We start from the raw sequence: 22,287 nt of genomic DNA, 5'->3' as shown, positions 1-22,287 counted from the left end.
TGCCAACAATAAATGCTACTAGGGTAGGGATCGATTTGAATAAAAGCTTGCATGAATATTCTTCAGACTATAATCTAGTACTTTTTTCATTAGGAGAGGAAAACTTTGGTCGAAAATCACATGCTTCACTTTGAGCGGCTAAAAAAGATAAATTTTTTCAAAATCGGCTCCGACGAGTAGGTACTGGAAGATAATCTTAAGTCTATAGTTCTTATATTTAATTATAAATAATTACTTTAAAATATAATTCTTCACAGTGAGGGAAGTTTTTCAACAAAAGCCTTTTGCTTTGTAACGAATTTAATATTCATAAGAAACAGTAACAAAATAAAATAAAACACATAGGTAGGAGGTAGGTAGCTACCTATTTTTCAAATCCCCCAAAAACTCAGGAAATATTTTTAAAAACTCAATTAAAAAAACACGAAAACACTTTTATGGATTTTAATTTTTTCTTTCCACAAATTTGGCGCTCTGTGCAGTTGCCCTACTTGCGCCCTCTTAGATCGAGCCCTGGCCAAGTGTGTAATTATTAGTTATCCTAGGTTTATCAGTTTCGAAGAAAGTTGCAAACTGGGGAGCAGTAGATTGAAATATAAAGTACAAAATTTGTTAGTTAAATATTACGTGTGTTTTACTTGTACTGTATAATATAAACTTATGGCGCGTGGCGGTGTTGACTTACCGAAACACCTCTCAAAACTCCAAGTTTTTTTGTGAAGTCGTGGAGCGTGCAGGTTGGTTTTGAGTATCTCGCTCGGAGTCGAAAATTATTCGACGCGTCTCGGGTAACGTGTCAGGTTCTACGTATGCTCCAAAATAAAGAATACCGCCGTATTCGGAAAACATTAAAATCTAATTATTATTATTACTATTATTATTAACAGGATATAACCCTCTTAGTACACTATAGTAACATAAGAAGCAGTGGCGCAACCAAAGAAGGGGTTTTGTAAAAAGAAAAGAAAGCTGGATTTTATTCTTTAATTAAATTATAATTGCCTAAAGAATTTTATGGAATTTGCATTAAATGAACTTGCATTAAATACATTTTCCTTAAAAATATTTTTATCCGTTCAAATCGACTCTCTCCAAGATTAAGTCTTGAGTGCGCCACTGGTAAGAAGAACGAAAAACAACTTACTACTAGGCTTTAAGTATTACGTTTACCTTTTTATTACGCATTGTTTCTAATTGCTAAGCAGACTTAAGGGGTGAGACCACTGTAAAAAATCGGAAAAAATCGATCTTTTTCTTTTTCACACTTTCGGAAAGAGATACGTTTCAAGAATGCTCTCTCCAAATTGTATGAAGAAATTCGTAAAATTCACGGAGACATAGTATCTTCCATGAAGCAGTGTAAAGCGCGCGCGACTGTCAAGGGATCATCCCGAACCCGGAAATTTAAAAAATTCTGAAACTTTGCGAATATGTAGGGAATTTCCTCCTGATTAAAACGCAATTTTTCTTTGCTGCTCAAATTCACTCTAAAGGGGTGAAATGGACCCCTGAAAATCCGGTTATTTTCCGATTTTCTGTTATAACTCGTGAACTGTAAAATAATTTGTTTACCAAATGCTAGATCTAATTAAAAGAAGTAACTTTTGTCTTGAAACTTTTTCTCTATCTCTTATAGTTCGCGAGTTAAAACATAAAATCGAAAAATAGCCGAATTTTCAAGGGTTAATTTCACCCCCTTCGAGTGACTTTGGAATGACATTTTTCAACCGCGTTCACAGTATACAGAGAAAACTATACGTCCAATTGACACGAGCAAGGGCATTTATTATATGGAAAACCCGTCTCTATTACGCGACGATCACTTTTTTTTAATTAACTGCCTGCTATTTTTTTTATCAACATCTTTACCCCCAAAAATGTATTTGTTTTCAGTGGTCCACCATTTTGTTATCTTTTGCGATATTGACTTTTTTTAGGCTTCTAGTTTCTAAACATTTTTGTCTTTTTGAATCCAGATTAACCATACGACTAAGGCACCGTCAACGCCACAGGAACGATTTTGCCGCAGCGCACATTTTGACGAAGAGTATATCGGAAACGTATTTATGAATTTGATTGTAAATTTTTTTTTTTTACCCTTCAATATATACATATTAACTATACTAAGCAATACATTGATTTACTCGCGTTGTTTGGTTGAAAAAAAATCCAGAAAACACTCATACTCTTCAGGCCATTGCAGTGGTCTCCCCCTTTAACTCAAACCGATTTAAAAAGCACCGAGCAAACCCTTGAACATATCTAAACAGGAATATTAAACAAAAGAGTAAACTGTTTAGAAGTATAAAGTATAATTAAACGTAACACTGAACTGATAACGTATTTGAGGCTTTTAAACCATTCCAGCACTGACAAGCGAAAAAGAAACGCGAAGAAGCAGAGGAGGTGAAGACCTGTTCGTTGGCCAGAAAAAGCTCCTATTAAAAAGGGAATTGAAATTGCACGGGTCATTGACCATCGCTGAAATCGTAACATCCCTTCTCAATCAGCGACAGAAGTTACCCTGTGGTGGCGTTGCAGCGAGTGGTGGGGGCCGGCCACGTGACCGAGCGCGTGTTCAACAATAACAGCTGCACTGTTGCTGTCCCCTCAATTCACGTTCAGCCTCCGTCGAAGCAGGATCTTTGCTCCCTGAAGATCCACCATAAACCGAGCCACCTTCGCCACCAGTTACCCAAAAGCAACTGGCCAACCTCGCTTACTAAAACGTCGCATCTCCAGTTTCAAGTAATTTGGGACCGATCGTACAGCTGCCGGCTCGATCGAGGGGATCCAGAAGTAGTGATCGAAGGGAACCGTGCGGTGAATCGTGGTAAATCGAAACTTTAAACGGACCCCGGTTTGGCTGGGAAGCCGAAGGGACGACTCTCGAGCCAGGTCGTGATCGATGTGCGCCTCGAAGGGATCGCGTGGGATGCTGTAAGCCGAAGCACAGCCCGATCCGCAGCTTCGAATCGAGAAGGTATCGAGGAAAAGAAGACAAGAGGAGGAGTGAGTGGAAGATGCTTCCTGGACGGGGATTAATCGTCGTCGCGTTGGCCGTCTGTTTGCTGTCGGCTCTCCTCGAGGTAAGCGGACTTTCCAACTGGCGCTTCTTTTATCTCCACACCCCCCATTCGTTTCTTTCACCCCCTGTGGACCTTCCCGACTGTTTGGTCGCTCGATTTTTACAGCGGCGTTTTGGAATTGGATTTAGTGAAAGCTCCCTGACTCAGGTTCCTTATTTCACACGAAGTCGCGCTGTACATACGCCCGGAGAACAAAGAAGTAAGGGAATAAATCTCTATCGAACGTGTTTGGCTCGCGCAACCATCTCGGAGGTTAATTCTGATTTACTTGCGGCATACATTCCCTCGAATCGACGCGCGAATATTGCGAAACTCGTTCCATGCGCTTCTCGCGCGTCGGTTCTTTTTACAGAATCGTTGAAGTAAAATTGCGCTGCGCCAGTAACTGGTACAGGATCGCCAGCGTGTAACCAAACCGTCGGGCCATTTTTCTGCTTCCATCGAAAACGTTTGTCTCGCCGTTGGCGTGGGTAGGGACGCGGTGTGCGCGCAACGGGGCGCAATTTACCGTGGCAACAGGATGAATTGCGTAAGGAAGAGCGCTGCGATCTTGAACACCGCGGAGGAAACGATAATTCTTGACAATTACACGGAACCGTCGGTAAATATTTATACAGAATCGATTCCGCGCGGCTGTTCGTCCAAACAGTCGCGTTTCAATCCAGCGGCATTCCTCCCGCCGATTCCAACACGGTAAATTAAATGGCCGAACAGGGACAATGATAAAAAAAGTCTCCTTCTCGGTGGCAGCAATTACGAGAATTAGAAAGGGGAGGAAAAGAAAAGCCCAGTAGTATCTTGGTATCTAGTTCAGAGGTGCCGTTGCGTTTCTGTCGCTCTCAGTCGTTTAGAAAATTACAAAAAAACTCGCACACGCTGGTTTCGAAGGTGGTTTTTATTTTGGGGATGATATCCAGGGACACTTACTGAACTGGCTCTGTTAGGTACCTACAGTGGTGGTTGGAAGAAAGTTTAGAGGGTAAGTTGAGGATCTAATATAAAATGGCTATTAAAGCTAACACTGATATTATTTATTTTTATCAGAACACCTATTCTTTTATGCAGTGGCGTACGCAGGATTTAAACCTTTGTGGCCACACCTTCTTATAATCAGAAATTGGTCACACAGGGTTCACTGTACCCCAAAGTCATTTTTTAAGTTACCATTTTCGTATCTTTTGAATTTTCTGACTTTTCAGTGATAATTGTATATTTGCAATACTTATACCATCATGGTTTAATCGTCTTTTTTATGGAAGCGTAACTTTTAATGTGATAAAATTTGTAGTTGAAAATGAGCGATTTTTCACGATTGTGGGAAAAATCGATTTTTTAATTCCTTTAAAATATTTTATTTATCTATAAATCCCCTTTGGAAGTCGTAAAGGCGCGACATTTTAACTCGAATGTTGCTCTTGGGGTGAGATACACCCAGTGTGACCACGATGAGTGAATCTTGGGGGGAGCCCAGTGGAAGGGATGAAAAAATTTTTAACGCTAATTTAATAGAATTTATTAGGGGATTATACAAATTTATTCATTTGCTTTCCGAAAACTTTAAGTTTAGTATTCTATAAGATATTTCGGACTTCTACCGCCCTACAACGGTAAATTTTAGGATTACCGGTGAACCCTCAGATCCAGCGGTCTTCAAATATTTACAAATAGCATACACACTCCGCAGCGTCTCTAGTAGTAGCGCCTCGTGTCACGTCAGCCTGCGATCCTCGATCCGTCTCCGACAACTAGGTCGATACGTACCATCGCGGTGTGCACAATGCCGGTAGATGAAGAAGGAGAAGAACTCCAGCACGATAACTCGAGGAAGCCAGGTAGACAGATCCTCCCCGTCCATCTGCAGGCCCTTAGCCATCTCCAGCTGGCTAATTACGGTCGCGGACGCGCAGAAGTCATCGCCGATAGATAAAATCGGCTCACACGCTGCGGCCTGGTAACGACAGTCGGATGGGGAGGGGGAAAAACGTGGAAGCAGCAGGAAGGGAGCCCTTTATTCGGTGTCCGCGTGGGCATGCATATATGCATTAGGATCCAGGCCGAAAGGTCGACGCACAGCGGAGAGATAACACCTCGGCGAGTTGTCGGGAAGGGCGGGGAAGGGTGGAAATTAACGAAAGCTCGCGAAACGGAGGCAGCAGGGCGAAAGAAAGCCGGAAACGGCGCGGCGCGGTTGCTGGCTACGCGGGCAGGGGTGCAAACCGCGCGGAAGAAGAAGGCAGCGCCAGGGAAGGCGGAACAAAAGGGGGCGCGCGGAAACGGAATAGAAGATTAAGCGGAAAAGAGGCTGGCGGATGAAAAGATGCAGGCGCGGCGGGGCAGAAAGTTACCGGTGTAAACAGAATACGGGAACAGAGAGAGGACCTAGCGGATTTAAGTCGGGCTAGTCGAGTTCCCGCTGCATTTTCTACCTTGCTTTTCCGGGCGCCGCGCGCGGCAACGGTTGCAAATATATTTTGCACATTTTTATCAAAGGATCTCACCCCTCTCGCGCGATGCGTGTGCTTGCACACGTGTGCCTGGAACGCTCGCGGTTCGCATGAAAAGAATCGCTCGGGTTGCGCTGGCCGGGTTACTTTATAATTGCTTATGTAACTAGCTGACCCTAGTGTTCTGCGACGTTGCTGCGTTTCCCACGCGCTCTTGTCGATTCAGATATCGGAGATCTACTACTGGGAGCTGCAAAGAAGTCGCACTACCCAGAAGTTGAAATGTCACAGGGGCAAGGAGAATCGTCCGCTCGCTACGCCTGATCCCCTCCAAGAAATCCTACTGCAAGGTTCTTAGCGGCTCGCAGCGACGAATTTGCCTGGAATCGTGGCCAAAAGCAAACAAATTTTTCGGGGATTTTTATTTATAAAATACCACAGTATGTTCTTCCGTTAAAATCAACTTTTAATCTGGTACTCTCTAAAGGATATGGAACGTGAAATTTAATAGCGTTAGAAAATGGATTTCTTTAGGTAAAACTACTAACTAGAAATTACGTTGCGATTTATTGTCGATGTAACAAGATAATCTGTCCATGTTGGTATTATCTAATGTGCTCGAAATTCACATTTACATTAATTGTATTATTTTGGAAATATTTCTGCAGCTGTGCTTGAAAAACCTCTTTCTTTCAGCAAACTTCGATTTGTTTTTAAAGTAAAGTTTAAATAGAAGAGGTTCTGGTTGAAATTAGCTGTGACAATCTGCGCCTTACTAGTTATTTGTAAATATTATTTAAATATTAATTTTGTCCACAATGTTTAATTCTTTAGTTAAAAAGGAGTAGGTACCTATGGTATCTACTTACGATTAAATATCAAGCAGAATGTGTTTGGTGTATATTATAAAAGTGTATGTTTCGTTAAAAAAGTACCTGATTTCTAGAGTCATGTTATTATAATATATTCCAAAAGTTTAACTTAGATTTGCAGATATTAGTTGCGGCCACGATATCGGGCAAATTCGCCACTGTGCGGCGGAGTTTGGTAGCGATGCTCTTATACCGTGATAACGGGAACTAGCTAGAACTTGGTTGGTATTCTTTTTGAAACTCGCAATAGGGTGCAGCGTGCAATGGAAATTAGACGACACCTCATCTATGATAAAAGTGAAGTAGAAGAAATTGCAAGTTTGCTGTTGGCAACTGGAAAGCGGGAAATAGCGATAGCAGAGGGAAGTGGGGCGGGGATGTCCGTGGGAAAAAGAAAAAGGGGTTGGAGGAACGCGGAGCTGGAAAGATCAGCGCCGGCGAAAAGTCTGTGGAGACGGGGCCGTTAAGAAGTCGTGGGAGTTGACAAAAGGCTAGCTGTTCCTGAGAAAGCTAGTTTCCTCCGCGTTACCAGCTATTCCCGCGCGTGCTAACAAAGTGCGAAATACTGTCACTGTCCACTTGCACGCGAGCCGAGGGAGGGGTCGACTATACGGATCCAGAGAGTGGATAATCGAATATCAGCTGGAAACGTTTTAAACCGTCACCTCGATGAACCGGCCGACACGCCGGAGAGTAAACTTATCTCTCTAAAATCTCCTCCGATTAACTCGATTAACTCGGTTCCAGCCATCGAAACTTCTGCCACCCGTACTCTCCATCCACGGCAGCAGTACAAATGTTGAGATGTTTTTCTCCGCTGCTCCATCGGGAAGCAGAAATATTCGAAAAGCTGTTCTTGGAATTTTAACTCGGAATCCATTCCCTGTAATTTTTTTTTTAAAAAATTGAACGAGTGCCCAGCTATTCCTGGATGCTTTAGAATTTTCACATAGTTGGCTGGGAAATGAATTAAACGACAAGCTGCCGCGTCCCGGAGTGGATAAGCGAACAGGGGCACGGTCGAACGGCGGAGCGCGAGTCTCTGCGAATTCTGCTCGCAAATAAATGGGTCGCCTTTCACGAGAGCGTTTCTTGAACGGATTTCGCGGGCCCATGGGATATTTAGCGGATTCGGTTGGCGTGTATGCACAAAGCGCATCGCTAACGCCGAGGGTGACGCGCGCGGCGCGCTGGGAGATCGATTATCCCGAGGAAAGCGGGCAAGTGGATTTAAAAGCGTCGCGCGTAAAAGGACTCGCTTTCGCCGTGGAAATTTCGCGTCCCTCGAGTGCACATGGAAACGGAAGTGTTCGACTCCGGCGAGGGTCAAAATACCCCGGGGTTGCCGGAGCTTCCGACTCGCATGCGACAGGGATGAAAAAAACATGCGACCGCTGCAGCTTGAGGGGTATTTTTAGGGGAAAATATCAGGGGAGAATGTAGTTTTGAGAATGTGCAACGTTTTCGCGATTTTCACGTGGATTCTGCGACAGTCTAGCTTTCTACTTTGTGGGGGGAGGATTTGAAAAGGGAGGCTCTCGGTACGCCAAGCTTCGTTCCAGTTTTCCCACTTTCCAATTTACAGTAGGGAGTATGATGCCTATAAATATGAAAGAGGTGGCCTCGCATCTCTACCAGAGAAATAGAATTTGAATTGCGCCAAGATTTCAGGGCAATTAACGTGATTGCTTATGAGATTATAAGCAAAAAGCAGATCTGTCGTATTTATCGGTCTTTCTAGGCTAATCGACCCATAATTGGGTATCCACGACCCGATGATAATGAAAAAGAATACTTGACCCAGTTTTATAGGAGATCAATCTTAGGAACTCTGAGGAAAACTTAAAGTTGAGGAAGAGGAACGAGACAATTATCACTCTCTCCGGCAGTGAATTCTCTAAATGACTAACCAAACCTTAAGGTAGAGTAAAACCGAGGCGAGTAAGAAAAGAAGTCACGATGAGAGCCCAGCTTGCCACCTCGGATCAGCAGCGAGCTGCGCGCCGCGAAAGTAAAACCAAACGCTGGCACTCTAGGTGGATAGGCGGCCGGAAGCCGGATATCCCCCGAAGAAGCGCGCAGGTAGCGTAGGATAGCGAGCAGGTTGGTGGTGCGCGCGTGGGTCGAGCCCCAGGGTCGACTGGGATCGCGAAAAGCGCTGAGGACTGGGGGAACCAGCGACTCCCGGTTCCCATGGCATGCTAATGAGCCTCGTAAACCACGGAATACCCCAGTGAACTGAATAACTCGCCGGCGACGTCTACGGGAACGTCAGCGAGCCACTCGCTCCACCAGATAGCTCTCTTGTACCAACTTCCTTTCATTTTCAACGATCCCTGGTTAGCTCAGGGCGCAACCTGTACCCAGCGTTATTATTATTGTATCAGCAGGACGTATGATCCCGAGGAACGTATTCTACTTTACCTCGAGCGGGCTTGCACGCATAAAATGGTCCCCTGATAAATTGCCTACTCCCGACCAAAGCTACCCTACTTCTGGGCCACTCTTTCAGGAGCGCATGAATAAAAAAGACGTATCTTTTAAATATACCTCGCTCGACAGTGGCCTTCTTCTTTCGTTTAAAGTTAGCTTCGTTAGATCCTTGATACGGCTACCCCTGCCACGTTGCCCTTATTATTTCAGTGCTCCGGGAACTTTATCCTCTCTCGAGCATCTCTGTGCACCGAGCCCTTGAAACGAGGATTCCTCAGGTTCTGTGGCCACCAAGATTCCTACCTGCCTTGCCCAGGGTCTAGGTGCTCTAGGTTCCTCTCCTGGGGAATGACCATTTTCCTCTCTGCGTTAAGCTAAGCTGAATTGAAACATCTCGCAGGGTCTAGGAGCCGCGGGTTCTTAGCCCAGTTGTGATTCTATGGAAAAGGGGAACGCGAGGGCGATTCAGCCCTGACGAATTTCTTAACTGTTGCTCGTGCCGTCTTAAGGTATATTCCGCGACGTCGTTAATTTCGGCCGGCTCGTTAGCGGGCACGCTCGAGCGATTCGCAAAATTGCGCTCCGGCTGCGCGTCGAGTGTCGTTAGGGGGGTTTTCGACGACGACTTTTTTTCGCCCAAGAAACGGGAAAGTTTTCTACGTGTTTTCGAAATAACGAACTCGGGTCACGGTTCTCTTAATTGTCTATTTCTCTGGCTCGCCAGCTTCCTCTGGGCCTCGCCGCGCGAGGCATTAAAGAGCCTTTCCTGGTTCACTTTTACCATTTGCTTCTTCCCTTTCACCGTTGGCTTCTCAGTTTCAATTCGGTTTTACTCCGAGTTCGACCAAAGCTGTGCTATTAAAATGAGAGGCAGGGACATAAGCAAAGTCTGCAGCAGATTTCGTTTGCCAAATGTAGCACCTGGTAGACTTTGAAGAAGCTCGCAAAGGGGGCTAAGTTTACGCAGGCAAGCCTCTCAAATGAATCGCATTCCTCTGTTTTCCGCGGCGCTGGTGGAAAGAAAAGCGTAACCCGAGGCGTAGGTAATCTCTTTTCCCAAATACACAGAGCGATTCTCGTAACTAGGTCGGGCTGCAGCTCTCCTCGGAAGACGGAGAAACTCGTGCAGGAATATATGATCAAAGAGCCTGCTGCAGTTCAAGTCCGCCGTCGCGTCGAAACAAAAGAATCGTGTCCGCGAGGCAGGGCTTTCCTTCATCACTTATTAGTAGAATCTGACAGCAACGGAAACAGTGCTTCTTCTCGTACCGTTTGCGGAGAAAAATCTTTCAACATTCAACTATATCTTTTTCCTTCTTTTTTTTTCCCTTACTGATTTTGTTAGCTCTACTATACACACTTGTCCTCCTAACTAGTTTATCACCCTTAATATCCCAAATAAATAAATAAATAAATCTTAAAATCCATATCCCAGTGAATTGAAGACTTGCGAGGCTAAATCAAATAGGGTTGCTACCCTTTCCAGGAAAATATAGTAGTAGTGAAAAGAGATAGTACTTTTCAGAGGAAAGTGGTGGAAAATAAAACTACATTAAAACAACCACGTCTTATTTTTTACACGTATATATTTCTTGCGCATTTTGCATTATTAATTCATTTACATAATTTATTATAGAAAAAAAACCTGGCCGTTGAAGTTAAAATTCGGAAAATAAAATTTTACTATACTATATATTCTAGTATATACGGTTGGCAACCCTAAAATCAGAGGAACCAACGTGATACCTGAAGCTTAGCATTAACTTTTAAGCTTTCTTCCGACCACCGCTGTAGATCTGTAGCCCCTTTCACGGGTGAATCCGACCACGTGAAAGTTTCGTGGCTCTCCCGCCCCCTCGTTTTCGATACTCGACCGATGGAGGCGCAGCTGCGTAGGAGTCCCCTGGGCCCCGCGGCCCAGCGAGCAGGGCGGAATACAGCCGTTGGAGAGGAGGCGGTTGGAGGAACAATGGGGTGGTAGCGAGCAAAGATAATTATCGGAGTGTCGGCGGCGCAGCTGCGCCGATTCGTTTCACCCTCGAGGCGAGCGGGCCTTCCTGCTGGAACCGGGGCCAGACGATGCCTCCTCGCCGGCGAACAGTCAAAAGCCATGGGGAAGAGTTCAGTGTGCCGTGACACCGCACTCTGGCTTCGGCTGTGTCGCTGGCTGGCCTGGTCCCCCGAAGGACCTCTCCACCTTGTCCACCTCCCGAACACGTGCGCAACCCCTTGAGCACGCCACGCGTTGCACGGACCGCTGCATAAATGCAACAGGGTGCGACGCCCACCGACTCCAGGCGGCGGAGAAGTTCGACGTGGTAGTCCAACTTTGTCGTTTCATCGCCTTCGAGATACTTAGGGGAAACTGCGATGATTTGTCACAGTTTTGCTTTTCCATTTACCATTTGACTCAATATAGGTATTCGCACGTATTTGATAATTGAAGAGTATTTTTAATTACCAGATTTAAACATTTTCTCTTAACAAAGACTTAAACACTGCAGCTTTTTCAAGCAGGTAACACATTAACTTAGTACAAACTAAATGATACTTCAGTGGATAATATTAAAAAATGAAGGAAATAAACTTTATTCCATTACACGATATAAATGGGACATTCCACGCGGAATCGGACACTTTTTGGAGTAACATTTCGGATGTGGCTGAAATGTGAATATGTTGTAGTCTTTAGGGATACATAAACGTATCTCGAAGGATTTTTGACAATTTTGAGAAATGAAGTATGGCCATATTGCAATTATTATTATTTATTCCACGGGTAAAGACCCTTTAGTTTACAATTAATACAATTAATGAAGTTAACAAAGAAACAGTGCGAAAGAAAAGAAAAGAAAAGCGCGTACAAAAATACAGAAACAAGAAAATAATAGAACTAATTAAAATTAAAATGAACGGCTGCCAGTTTATTAATGATAACACCTCTGTGATCAACACCCTTCTGATCAACTGTCCCACCTTTCCACTGTTGCTTTCGGAGCAGGTGTCGTATTAGAGGCGAAGGGAAGAGTTTGGCGTTGAAGCAAACATTCTTCTAGCTTTGATAAGTGAAAGCCAAGTTTGCCGATGAATATGGAATTGCAGACTTTTAATTCTCTGCCCTCTGGGATACGAGTTGCCAGAAGTTTTATTCTTTTAAAAGCACTCGGAAATTGTTGGACATAAATTCATTTGGAGTTGCGCTCGCTGTGGGAGTGAGTTAGAATCTCCGGAATTAAACTTGTTTCTTCTGAATGGAAAAATAGAATGGTTCTAGAGCACAATAGAGGAAAAACACCCTGTATATTTGCGAGTGGTGTTTGCAGCTAGCAGCGACACAGGAAGGCGGAGACAAAAAGTCGGACGACGTGCTCGCCGCTGCACGCGCCGTTGCATAAACACAGTGGGGTGCGGGTAGCAATTTAGCGGAATGCCAAAATGTGTATCGGAGCCGCCAGGAGCCGTTCAACGAGCTTCAATTTCCTCGTGCTCGTTTCCTTTCTATTTCCAGCCATCGCTCTCGAATTGAAATAACATCGGGGAGATTATTTACGAGCCGACAGCGCCGCAGCGAAAATCAAACGATTGCTCCAAACGAAAGAAACGAATTATTGATAAACTTTTGGCAGAAAGGCAGCAGAATTAATTTTCTCGATCGACGGCAACAGGGCCAGTTTATTTCCCTTCCACTGAAATTGAAGAAGAATTTTAATGCGATACGGAGAGGGGGAGGCGCCATCGAAGGCTCTTCTTAAATCGGCTGATGCTCGCGCTGGAGCGCACTCGAGCGCACGTCGTTGCATATATGCAGCAGAGTGCACCGATTAATGCGTGCCCCGTTTTCAGTTAAGTGCTGAATCTGCTCGCGACTCGAGTGCGGGTCGTGAACCACTGCTAAATATAGCAACAGAATCCATGCCTGCGGCCCTGTTAGCCGTTTCGATCCGAAAATTATTAGCAAAATAAATTAATTTCGCTTCGTTACGTTGAACGAGCCCTCTAACTTTGTCTTGGGCAAATTCAACGTCCTCGCACAAGTTGAACGATCGCCTGCTTCGGTATCGCAAATCGATAAAACTTCACTCGCTCCTTTTTTTATATAGGTAAATCCAGGAATCACCATTCTGCTCCAGCAGAAGTGTACTTATTCGTGCCAACAGGCAGCGAGCGGCATTTTCGGCGCAAGAGTAAATTAAAAGAGGTAGAAATTTCTGTGCCCCGCGGTTCGTCGACCAGAAAGGAATGATTTTCGATTGGAATTTATCGGCGCGACGGCAGCATACCGGCGCTGGAATAAAGAAAAAAAGCGGCGCACAAAAGCCACCGCAATTACTACTTCCGCTTTGCCTGTCCTGACGGAAGTCCTATTCATACTCGTCACTATGAGCGCCGTTACTTCCGTCATTGTTGCGTTACGAGACCGCGGACGCTTGTAAATCACTCCCTTTCTACCTTTTCGTTTTTCTTTTACCGGCGCTGCCGGTAAAATTGATTTTGCCCACTCGTTTCCCTTCGGACAACGGAGCGGAGTTGCTTCAAAAGGGCGGATTAATTCGGAGGGAAGTTGATCTGTATTCAAAACGCGGGCCTGATTCGAAAAATTTGCAAACTACTTTGCCCCGCTCCGCCCTCGCACCGCCGCAGGTATCCTCTTTCTGAGCATTAGTGCTCGGCTTATTGGAAAGCTGGTCACTGGAGCTCGTATCGGTTACGGGCGCTCGGCGAATTCTGTGGTTTCATCAGGCTCACGTTTCACCGCGGCCGGAGAGCGTTGTAAGACGCGGGGGGGGCTGTAGTCACAAGCTGGAAAAACGATCGGGAATTGTTAAAGGCCTTTTCGAAGCGGCCGCTCGTCTGCTCGTATTCCGCTACTTCCGAGAGAGATGTAATTCCCTTGCTTCCCGTGCGAAACCTCTCGCCATCGATCGCGGCTAAGAACTCCTCTGGTCGCTCGCGCCTCCCAATGAAAATTATTTTTCACCCCCCATTCGCCTGCCAGCCACTGCAGCCACCCTGCTCGGGTAATTTCACGCCGAAAGCGTAATTTATCCTTCTGCGAGCGATCGGAGAGAGAAAGAAGAGAAGTAGCTGGTTTACTGCTGATGCACTTGGGCTTAAGTGTTCGGGGGGGTATTTGATGGTCGAAATAGTTTGATCGCGAGCGTGGAGGATTAGAGGGTGGAAGGCTTTCTACGGAAAGAGATGAATATCACGAGATACCTTCCCATGGAAGGGCTAAAATTATTGCGGGTAAACGGCGGCGGATTTGGAAATTTGGCGCCCACCTTTTCGTGGTGTGTCATCAGTGTTTTAGTTTAAAAGAGTTGAGGGTATTTTAATATTAATTCAGTGTGGCAACTCACGCGTGAGAGTTATGAATTGCTAATTTGCTACGTGAAAATGGGCAATTGTTTTTAAGAGTTTAGCAGGGCCTGGAAACTGTTGTAATATCGATTTCGGTTCTCCAAACGGTTGTGAAGAAACTTTATTCTGAATAACTGTTGTGGAGAACCGAAATTTTCAATTATTATTTGTTTCGGTTGCGGTTCCTATTTCCCTCTTCATATCGGTCCCATAACCGTTATTGTTTCGGTTCTATATCGGTTCCGAAACGGTTCTAGAATCAATTCTTGTATCGAGTTTTCCCTAATTCATGTCATTAATTTTCGTAGCTGCGGATTACTGCATATGTGCATATTCTTTACAAAATCCTTACAGAAAAAAGAAACATTTATAAATATCATATATAATAAAGCGTTGAAATAAATAAATCAGCTACATATTTTTTACATTCACACACACCGTGTCATTCAGAATAGGAAGTGAAAAGTTTCTCCTGTTTCTATAAGGATTTTGTAAAGAAGAGGAACATCCACAGCAATCTACAGCTACGATGATGAATGATATCAATTAGGGAAAAGTCGATATAAAAATTGATTCTGGAATCGATGTAGAACCGAAACAATAACAGTTATGGAACTAAAGAGGGAAATAGGAACCGCAACCGAAACAAATAATAGTTGAAAATTTCGGTTCTTCATGACAGTTATTTCGAATAAAAGTTCTCCATAACTGTTTTAATCAGAACTTTTATAAAACAGTTTTAAACAGTTATTTTCGGGAACCGTTTCAAGCCCTGGTTTAAAGATCACTCTTCACTTTCGGCGTGAGGGAAAATAGGCATTTTATTATAAAAATGAAAAGTATAAATTTACAGGCAAAAACATTTTGCTATCCTTTTCAATTCCTTTCGCCCAAAATTTGGCGTCCTCGATCGCCTAAAACCGCAGTATACAAATTTTCCAGTGCAAAGGGCCATTCTTAAATTAGAATTCGTAGGGTTTTACATCCAACCCCCTCCCCCGCCAATCGTAATATTTTTTACATTCCATTATGATTCATTACGTTAAAAAATATTACGTAAAAGATGCTACCTGACTCCCCCTTCTCCCTCTGTAAGAACACATAAAAAATTCCCTCCCCTCTCCCCACAAAAGAGTCTTACGTAATTTAAGGACGACCGCCAAGTACCTAGGGCCATTGAAAGGAGAGCCGGGTGGAATCTAAATGCACTGCGCCAAGAATCGAAAGAGAAACGTCCATTGTGACGAGGTCCGTGTCCACGCGGACCAGTTTCTGCCTCGGTGACGAATGACCGGGTTACCACGTCGAGTCCCATCGGTCCCAAAGAGACATCGAAGCAAAGAAGGCCCGACCGCAAGTGTCGTGCTGCGGTGAACCGACTGCTAGCCGATACTCGACCTTTGGCTGCGTTGCTCGTGGAATGGCAGATGTCGCGCAGGGTTGACGTGCGGTAACACAGTATTTTTAACCCCTTTTTACCCTGAAATTGACAGGGTGCATCCTTACATATACGCCGAGTGCGTGGCTCGTGTTACGCCACCGATAAGATGACACTCTTGCCCACACGCGTGCCTGTCGGCTGCCCGAACGTATTACGCACCGATCACGTACTTGTACGTGTTCCACCTAGGCCCGCCGCACAGCACCATAATGTCGCTTTCTCGTGGAAATCGACGATCCCGAGCTATTGCCAGGCAATGAACATCCCATCGCGCTGTTGGGAACGAAAGGGACGATAACGGTGGCCCGCTTCCTTATCCGAATCGCAGTCGCGATGGAACGAAGCTTTTCCGCGGGGCGAAATGAGACCTTTGCTGTGCGGAGAACACAGGGTGACGAAGTCACGTTGCCTTTGGGGAGAAAGCTATTGCGCGCAAGGGTGCTTCGAGCTTTCGCAGCTAAGGTCGATGGAATTGTCCCGTTCTGGGAAGAACAGATGACATTTAGGGACCGGAGTCAGCCGGGTGGTCGATGCAGGAGTGTCGCGTTCGATCAGCCAAACACTTGAATCCAGGCTCAAGCGGAGCGTAAAAGAATTAGTATTAAAGCCTCCACTGGAGAAATTTCACGCGATAGTAGGGGAGGGCCCGATCTAGGGGGTGTGCGCAAGCAGGGCAACTCCAAAGAGTGTCAAATTTGGTAGAAGGAGGAGATTCAAATCAGTCGAAACCAATAGAAAATACAACTTTTTGAAAACGCGGTAAGAAAGTAGATAATACAGTTTATTACTGTTACTGTTTTCGTTTAAGAATATTAACTTGTTTATAAACCAGAGGCTTCTATTACTCGACAAATATTTATCTACTAAAAAATTCGCTCGTAATTAAATGTAAAGGCGAAAATGATTTTTGCCCAGAGCGGCGGAAGAGCTAGATCGGGCCCTGTAGTTGGTAACAGACATCGTGGTCATTAGGCTTAGGGGAAGGAATCCGGGGGCAGCCTAAATAGCTCGCAAGGGAAGATGCCGAACCCGAAAATTCAAAAAATTCTGAAACTTTGCGAATAAGTAGGGGATTTCCTGCTGATTACAACGAAATTTTGGGTTGCTGGCCAACTTCACTCGAAGCGGGTGAAATTAACCCCTAAAAATTCGGCTACTTTCCGATTTTGTGTTATAACTCGCGAACTGTGAAAGATGGAATAAAAGTTTCAAGTCGAAAGTCACTTCTTTTAATTAGATCTATCATTTGGTGAAAAGAGAATTTTACAATTCATGAGTTATAAGACAAAGTTCGAAAATAACTGAATTTTCGGGGGTCAATTACACCCGCTTAGAGTGAATTTGGGCAGGAAACAAAGATTGCGTTATAATCAGGAGAAAATTCCCTGCATATTCACGAAGTTTCAGGATATTTTGAATATCCGGGTTCGGGATGTTCCCTTGTCAGTGGATTAGAGCAGTCGGCTGGTAAAAGAAATATTGGGCCAGGGTCCAGTGAAGCGGAGGAGCTACGTTTGTGGAGTAGTAAAGAGTATTTAAGGGGGTATACCCGTTTGAACCCTCGGAAAATGTATACATATTGTGGATTTTTTTACAAGTCAACGGTTTGATGCAGATTTCCCGTTTTTTAACTATGTTTACATAGTATTATGAACTACTTATAAAAAAAGTTTCAGTTAAAAAACTATTGTTTTTCGGAAGTTACGGATACATGTCCGAAAGTCTCTCGATTTTAGACGGCTAAACGGTGGCCCTAAAAACTCGCGCTACGTTCAACCAATTTACTTCAAATTTTGCATGCAGAATCATAATAAGATTCCACATCGTCCAACGAAGGCGATTTTGAAAATTTTGAAAAATAAAGAAATGGTGAGAGATCAAAGGTAAAGTTAAATTTTTCTAAGAGAAAAATCCACCTTTTTCCTTTATAAATAATAAACGGGGAATCGAAATAAAAAAAGCCTTCGTTGGACGATGCGGAATCTTATTATGATTCTGCATGCAAAATTGGAAGTGAATTGGTTGAACGTAGCGCGAATTTTTAGGGCCACCGTTTAGCCGTCTAAAATCGAGAGACTTTCGGACATGTATCCGTAACTTCCGAAAAACAATAGTTTTTTAACTGAAACTTTTTTTATAAGTAGTTCATAATACTATGTAAACATAGTTAAAAAACGGGAAATCTGCATCAAACCGTTGACTTGTAAAAAAATCCACAAAATGTATACATTTTCCGAGGGTTCAAACGGGTATACCTCCTTAAGCGCATTGTGGCGTTGGAAGGAGCTGGAACACCCTTGCGAGACAGGGGCGCTTGGAATCGCGGCGAAGAAGCGGCTGTTCATTAGCTAGGAAGGGAAAAGGAAAGCGGCGAAAAGGAAGAAAAAGATGAACGGGCTTTGACGAAGGGGGCCCGGTGCAATGATGCACCTGATGCACCTGATGCCTCGGTGACCGTTGGCGCGTGCCAGCAGGCGGCTGCTGCCAGCTGCGGCTAAACTCACTGGCTGGACCCGATCCTCCTTTTCATTGCCAATAACAATCTTTGACCCTTTTATCGTCCCCGAGGGGAACAGCCGAGTGTCTTGGCGACGAACGGTGCGATCACTGACAAAGTAAACGGAGAAGCATTCCACCTGGGAGCAGAGGCGTTTACCTCGTCGCTGGAAGTCCTCTGTGACTTTGACTGCTCGCGGGGCCGCCGTAGAATTCGCTGTTTGCACTTGATTTCGCGCGAGACTGCACTTTCACCGATCTGTTTCCATTGGGAACGCTGGAAACGCGAGTGCACCTTCCCGATCGACGGAACACGTTTGCCTCCGCCTCTTCTTCTTCTCGCCTCGTCCCCAAAGCGTGTTTTAATATCGTTTCGTGCTTTTCTCTTGGAGGTGATTATGTCGCAGGAGGATTTACGTAGGTATCTAACGAGGGTGCGTTGAGATCGCGTTGGGAATGAAATCGCCTGCGGTTTCTGGGATACTGTGAAACGGCACAAAGGTTTAACGGAGTACCGTGGAGTAAGAAGAAATCCTAATTTGCATCTCGGCCGAGCGCGTTTTCGGCTGTATCTTGATCGCGGTTCGCTGCACGACGAAAGAAAGGCGCAAGGTGTTCCTCCTGCGGTCAGGTGGCTTTATCCTTTGGCACCTGTTCCCCGATGCTACACAGTAAATTTAGAAGAAAATGGCTTCGAGCCTCGCCGGGACATTCGAGACGAAATTACAGCGTTGGCCGATGGATTCGGTGGAAGGTTAATTCCATTTCGCTTGACAATTATGCGGCTACTTTTTGTCAAACATTTTTCAGCCCCCAGTCGAGATCTGCGGAACAGCTTGGAGCTGCTCGATCGTCTCCTACAAGCTCACGGCACGCTGAAATCTACACGCTACTCCGCGGCACACTTATGGTTAACTGACCTGGAAATTCCAATATTCCACTTCTGTTTCGTTACGATACTATTGCCGGAGGACCCATACCACTCGCACACTGTACGCACCGAAGCCTAGGAGCGTGCGAGTACCCGGAATTAACTAGGCCGAGCTCAACTAGGTTCGATTACTCGAGCCGAATCGAGCGTTCGAATTTTCCGAGCCGCTTGAAATCCACGGACTGGTTGAGAAAAAATGCGAGCAACTTGAAAAACTCAGACGGCTCGAATTCTCGAGACCTCGTAAGACCTAGAGTCACCAAAAACTTCGAATAACTTGAATATTATAAATTACTCTGAATACCTTCCGAAGTCTGTCGCACAGTCGATTTGCCGTTCGATTGCCACCTGCGCAGGTGTGTTTAGTTAGTGTAAAGGTTCCTCAGACCGTATTATTCTCCTTTCGTTATTTTTTCAATACTCTGCTATTCTAAAGGGTTTGCCGTGGATAGCAATAGAAGCAGATCTGCAGCTTTCAAGTTCCTGGAATAAATCGAACACTCGCACACCCCTAGCAAAGTCCCTACAGACGTGTGATTTATTCGACCCAGTTCTCGTTTCCCTACAACCAGGCAGAAGTTAGTCGCGCAACAAAAGTAGGTCCTGGTTCACAGGAGCTTTCGTCTAATTAATCCGGAATCGGATCGCAAACTGTAGAGTTCCGTGTAGCTGGTTTGTTCCCCCCAGAATCTGATCGCGCCGCGGAAATGCGGGTGCGCTCCGACTGGGAAGTACGGCTCGGTTCGATCCACAGGGTCCGCGGATTTTCAATCCCCTTTGTAAAAAGAAAGCCATTAACCGAGGCCAGCTAGCCTCGGCTGCCGACACCTCTGACCGTGCATGCATCTGCCGTTGTTCCAGGTGAGCGAGGCCAGGCCACGCATCAGGCACCAGAAAGGCGGCACTCACTGCAGCAGATGCGGTCCAGGCTGGGGTGTGGTGAATCGCTGCGCCCGCGGCCGCGACACCGAGTGCGGCAAGTGCTCGGCGGGCACCTACAGCCCCCATCACAGCACCCAGCCCTGCTGGATCTGTTCGCGGTGCGGGCCGGGCCTCTACGAGGCGCACCCCTGCACCTCCAAGACGGACACCGTCTGCGACTCCTGCCACAGGCCGATTCTGGACAACCCCGACTACCAGAGGAAGTGCAAGGGACGGACCAGCCTCTTCCTCGCACCGGAGGACGCCCAGGGCACCGACGAGGAGAGCGTCTTGGTCAACGACCCCGACGGCCAGGACCAGCTGACCGACGGCAGGGAAGTCCTCGAGAAGGACGCGGAGGCGGAGATCTTCGCGGAGGAGCTGAACTCCCTAGAGAGGCTCTAAGAGCTTGCAGCGGATGCCTTTTGTTTTGCTGGGAAAGGAAAAGCCTGCTGGGACGGACGACTTGGGTGGGGCGGGAGGAAGCGTCTCCGGCAGACGCTGGCGTTTCTGCGAGCGCTGGTGAGCTTCGATCGTCGTCGGTTTGGATGCGGGACTCGTTGGGGAATTTGGGGGAGTGTTTTTAGGAGGGAAGCTTGGGTGTTGTTGATAGGATATCGAGGTTGTTTGGAGATTGAATTGGTTTCTCGCGGAGAGGACATCGTACCGAAGTCACAGGCCTCTGGAGTCTCCTGCAACGGCGCAGCGAAGGAAATTGGAGAAATTTCAGATCGCCGGCGGAATAAGGAGCCTGAAGAATTCATGACGGTGGCAAATGAAAGCAACGAAACGGGGAGACTGTATAGTTTGCGTTTCAATATTTAACGGGGAAGAAAGGTCAACACCTTGGAGCGCTCCTCCTGCGATACACAGAATTTAAAGGAAGCTGCTCTAAAGTCTAGAATAATCGTCGCAGCAGCCAAAGGGATCGAATGAATCCTGATCGGTTGGCTGGACATACCCGTAAACTATCTTCCCAACAAGTTCTCCGAGGGCCTGGGAAGAGGAACTGAAGAACTCGAATGCGATTCGTTAATATTGCCGCGCGCAGCTCGAATGTACGCTTTCGGTTCTAACCGGTCCGGTTAGAACCTCCCTAGGACTACTTTTCAACTCTGGTGCTCTGTCAACTTTCTTAATTCTCTTCTACGCTAAGGAAACCACCTCGAGGAGAGGAACGATCGACCGGCCAGTGGTCCACGTCCTTCGATCCTCGGTTGCTAGTCAGTTAGCCGATAAGTAGTCGATAAGGTGTAATATACGACATCCACGCGACAGCGCGTCCAAACCAGGGTGCGACTACGCGCGTGTTTCCTTTCGTTCAACCGTCAGGGTGCAGATCCATGATGAGGCAATTATTTCATTAGTTTTTAATTATTTTTTCATTAAGGTTCATGTTTTCATTAGTTTTCATAAACTAGTTTCATGAAATATTACTCTCAAGTTTCATGGTATATTTTTAAAAATTACATTTCAATTATTTACGTTTAATTGTCGCTGAGATTCTTGTCTCGCGTAAAATCTCATCGTGGATTCGCACCCTTGCAGGTGAGCTCTGATATAATTAACGTAGTTGGAAGAACGCAAGCGAGCTCTGCCTTTGCCCGCGTACGAAGAAACGATTGTATCGCACCTTTCATATCAATTGTACAGTTCGTCGAGTATATACGGTGTTCGGAAAGACTTTACCAAATCGGCGCCACTATGAAAGAAACGGTTATCGATCGAGTACGTTGCTTCTTCTTCGAGATTGAAACGGAGCCACGTTCGGCACTCGCTCAAATGTAATTCCGAGCACTGGTTAAGCGCGTTCTGATTACAGATCCCTGTATGATACACGTACACTTATCGCATAAGCATATTTATGTATATCCAAAGATCTCTGTGGATGTCTCTGGATGCGCGGAAAGTAGTGGCGGATTTAAGAGGGGCCCCCATCTTCGAAAAAGGAAATTACGAATTTATCCAAACGCTATATCTTCTTTTGGCTCGCATAATTTCCATAGCACACGCGCGTAAATTTATTAGCAACTCTGCTATGTATACAGGGTGCCCCAGAACGTCTGTCACACCCGGGCTTTCTTTCTTTAAATCCGCCGCTAAAAGCCCCCGTTGGAGAATTATTTTCTTCCAAAAGGGATCACGGTTCTTCGGCTTTTCCCTAAAGAAGAAATGAAGAATCTCTCCGCCTGTCCCTCGAAAGGGGATTCACCTATATCCAAAGACCTCCAAGCACTCTCGCTCTCTCTTTGGAGAGACTCGTTATTATCATAGGAGAGCCATGCTCCAGCGACCCCTC

At 45.6% G+C, this 22,287-nt stretch overlaps 1 protein-coding gene across 2 annotated transcripts; it reads left to right on the top strand.

The window, feature by feature from the left end:
• Window positions 1-2,493: 2,493 nt before the first annotated feature.
• On the top strand, window positions 2,494-21,927 carry LOC143366826 (uncharacterized). Of its 2 annotated transcripts, XM_076808231.1 has the most exons (3): window positions 2,494-2,765; window positions 2,801-3,089; window positions 19,929-21,927. In XM_076808231.1, exons 2-3 carry the CDS (start codon window positions 3,024-3,026, stop codon window positions 20,391-20,393), a joined length of 531 nt encoding a protein of 176 aa, XP_076664346.1. In that variant the 5' UTR covers window positions 2,494-2,765; window positions 2,801-3,023; the 3' UTR covers window positions 20,394-21,927. The 2 variants fall into 2 exon arrangements, with proteins under 2 accessions (XP_076664346.1, XP_076664345.1); XM_076808230.1 differs by having other exon boundaries at window positions 2,494-3,089.
• The last annotated feature ends 360 nt before the right edge of the window (window positions 21,928-22,287 follow it).

The sequence above is a fragment of the Andrena cerasifolii genome, chromosome 3 (assembly GCF_050908995.1).
Source record: "Andrena cerasifolii isolate SP2316 chromosome 3, iyAndCera1_principal, whole genome shotgun sequence".
NCBI classification, from domain to species: domain Eukaryota; kingdom Metazoa; phylum Arthropoda; class Insecta; order Hymenoptera; family Andrenidae; genus Andrena; species Andrena cerasifolii.
Note: the sequence above shows the minus strand (reverse complement) of the source record. Positions and strands in the feature narration are given on the sequence as shown.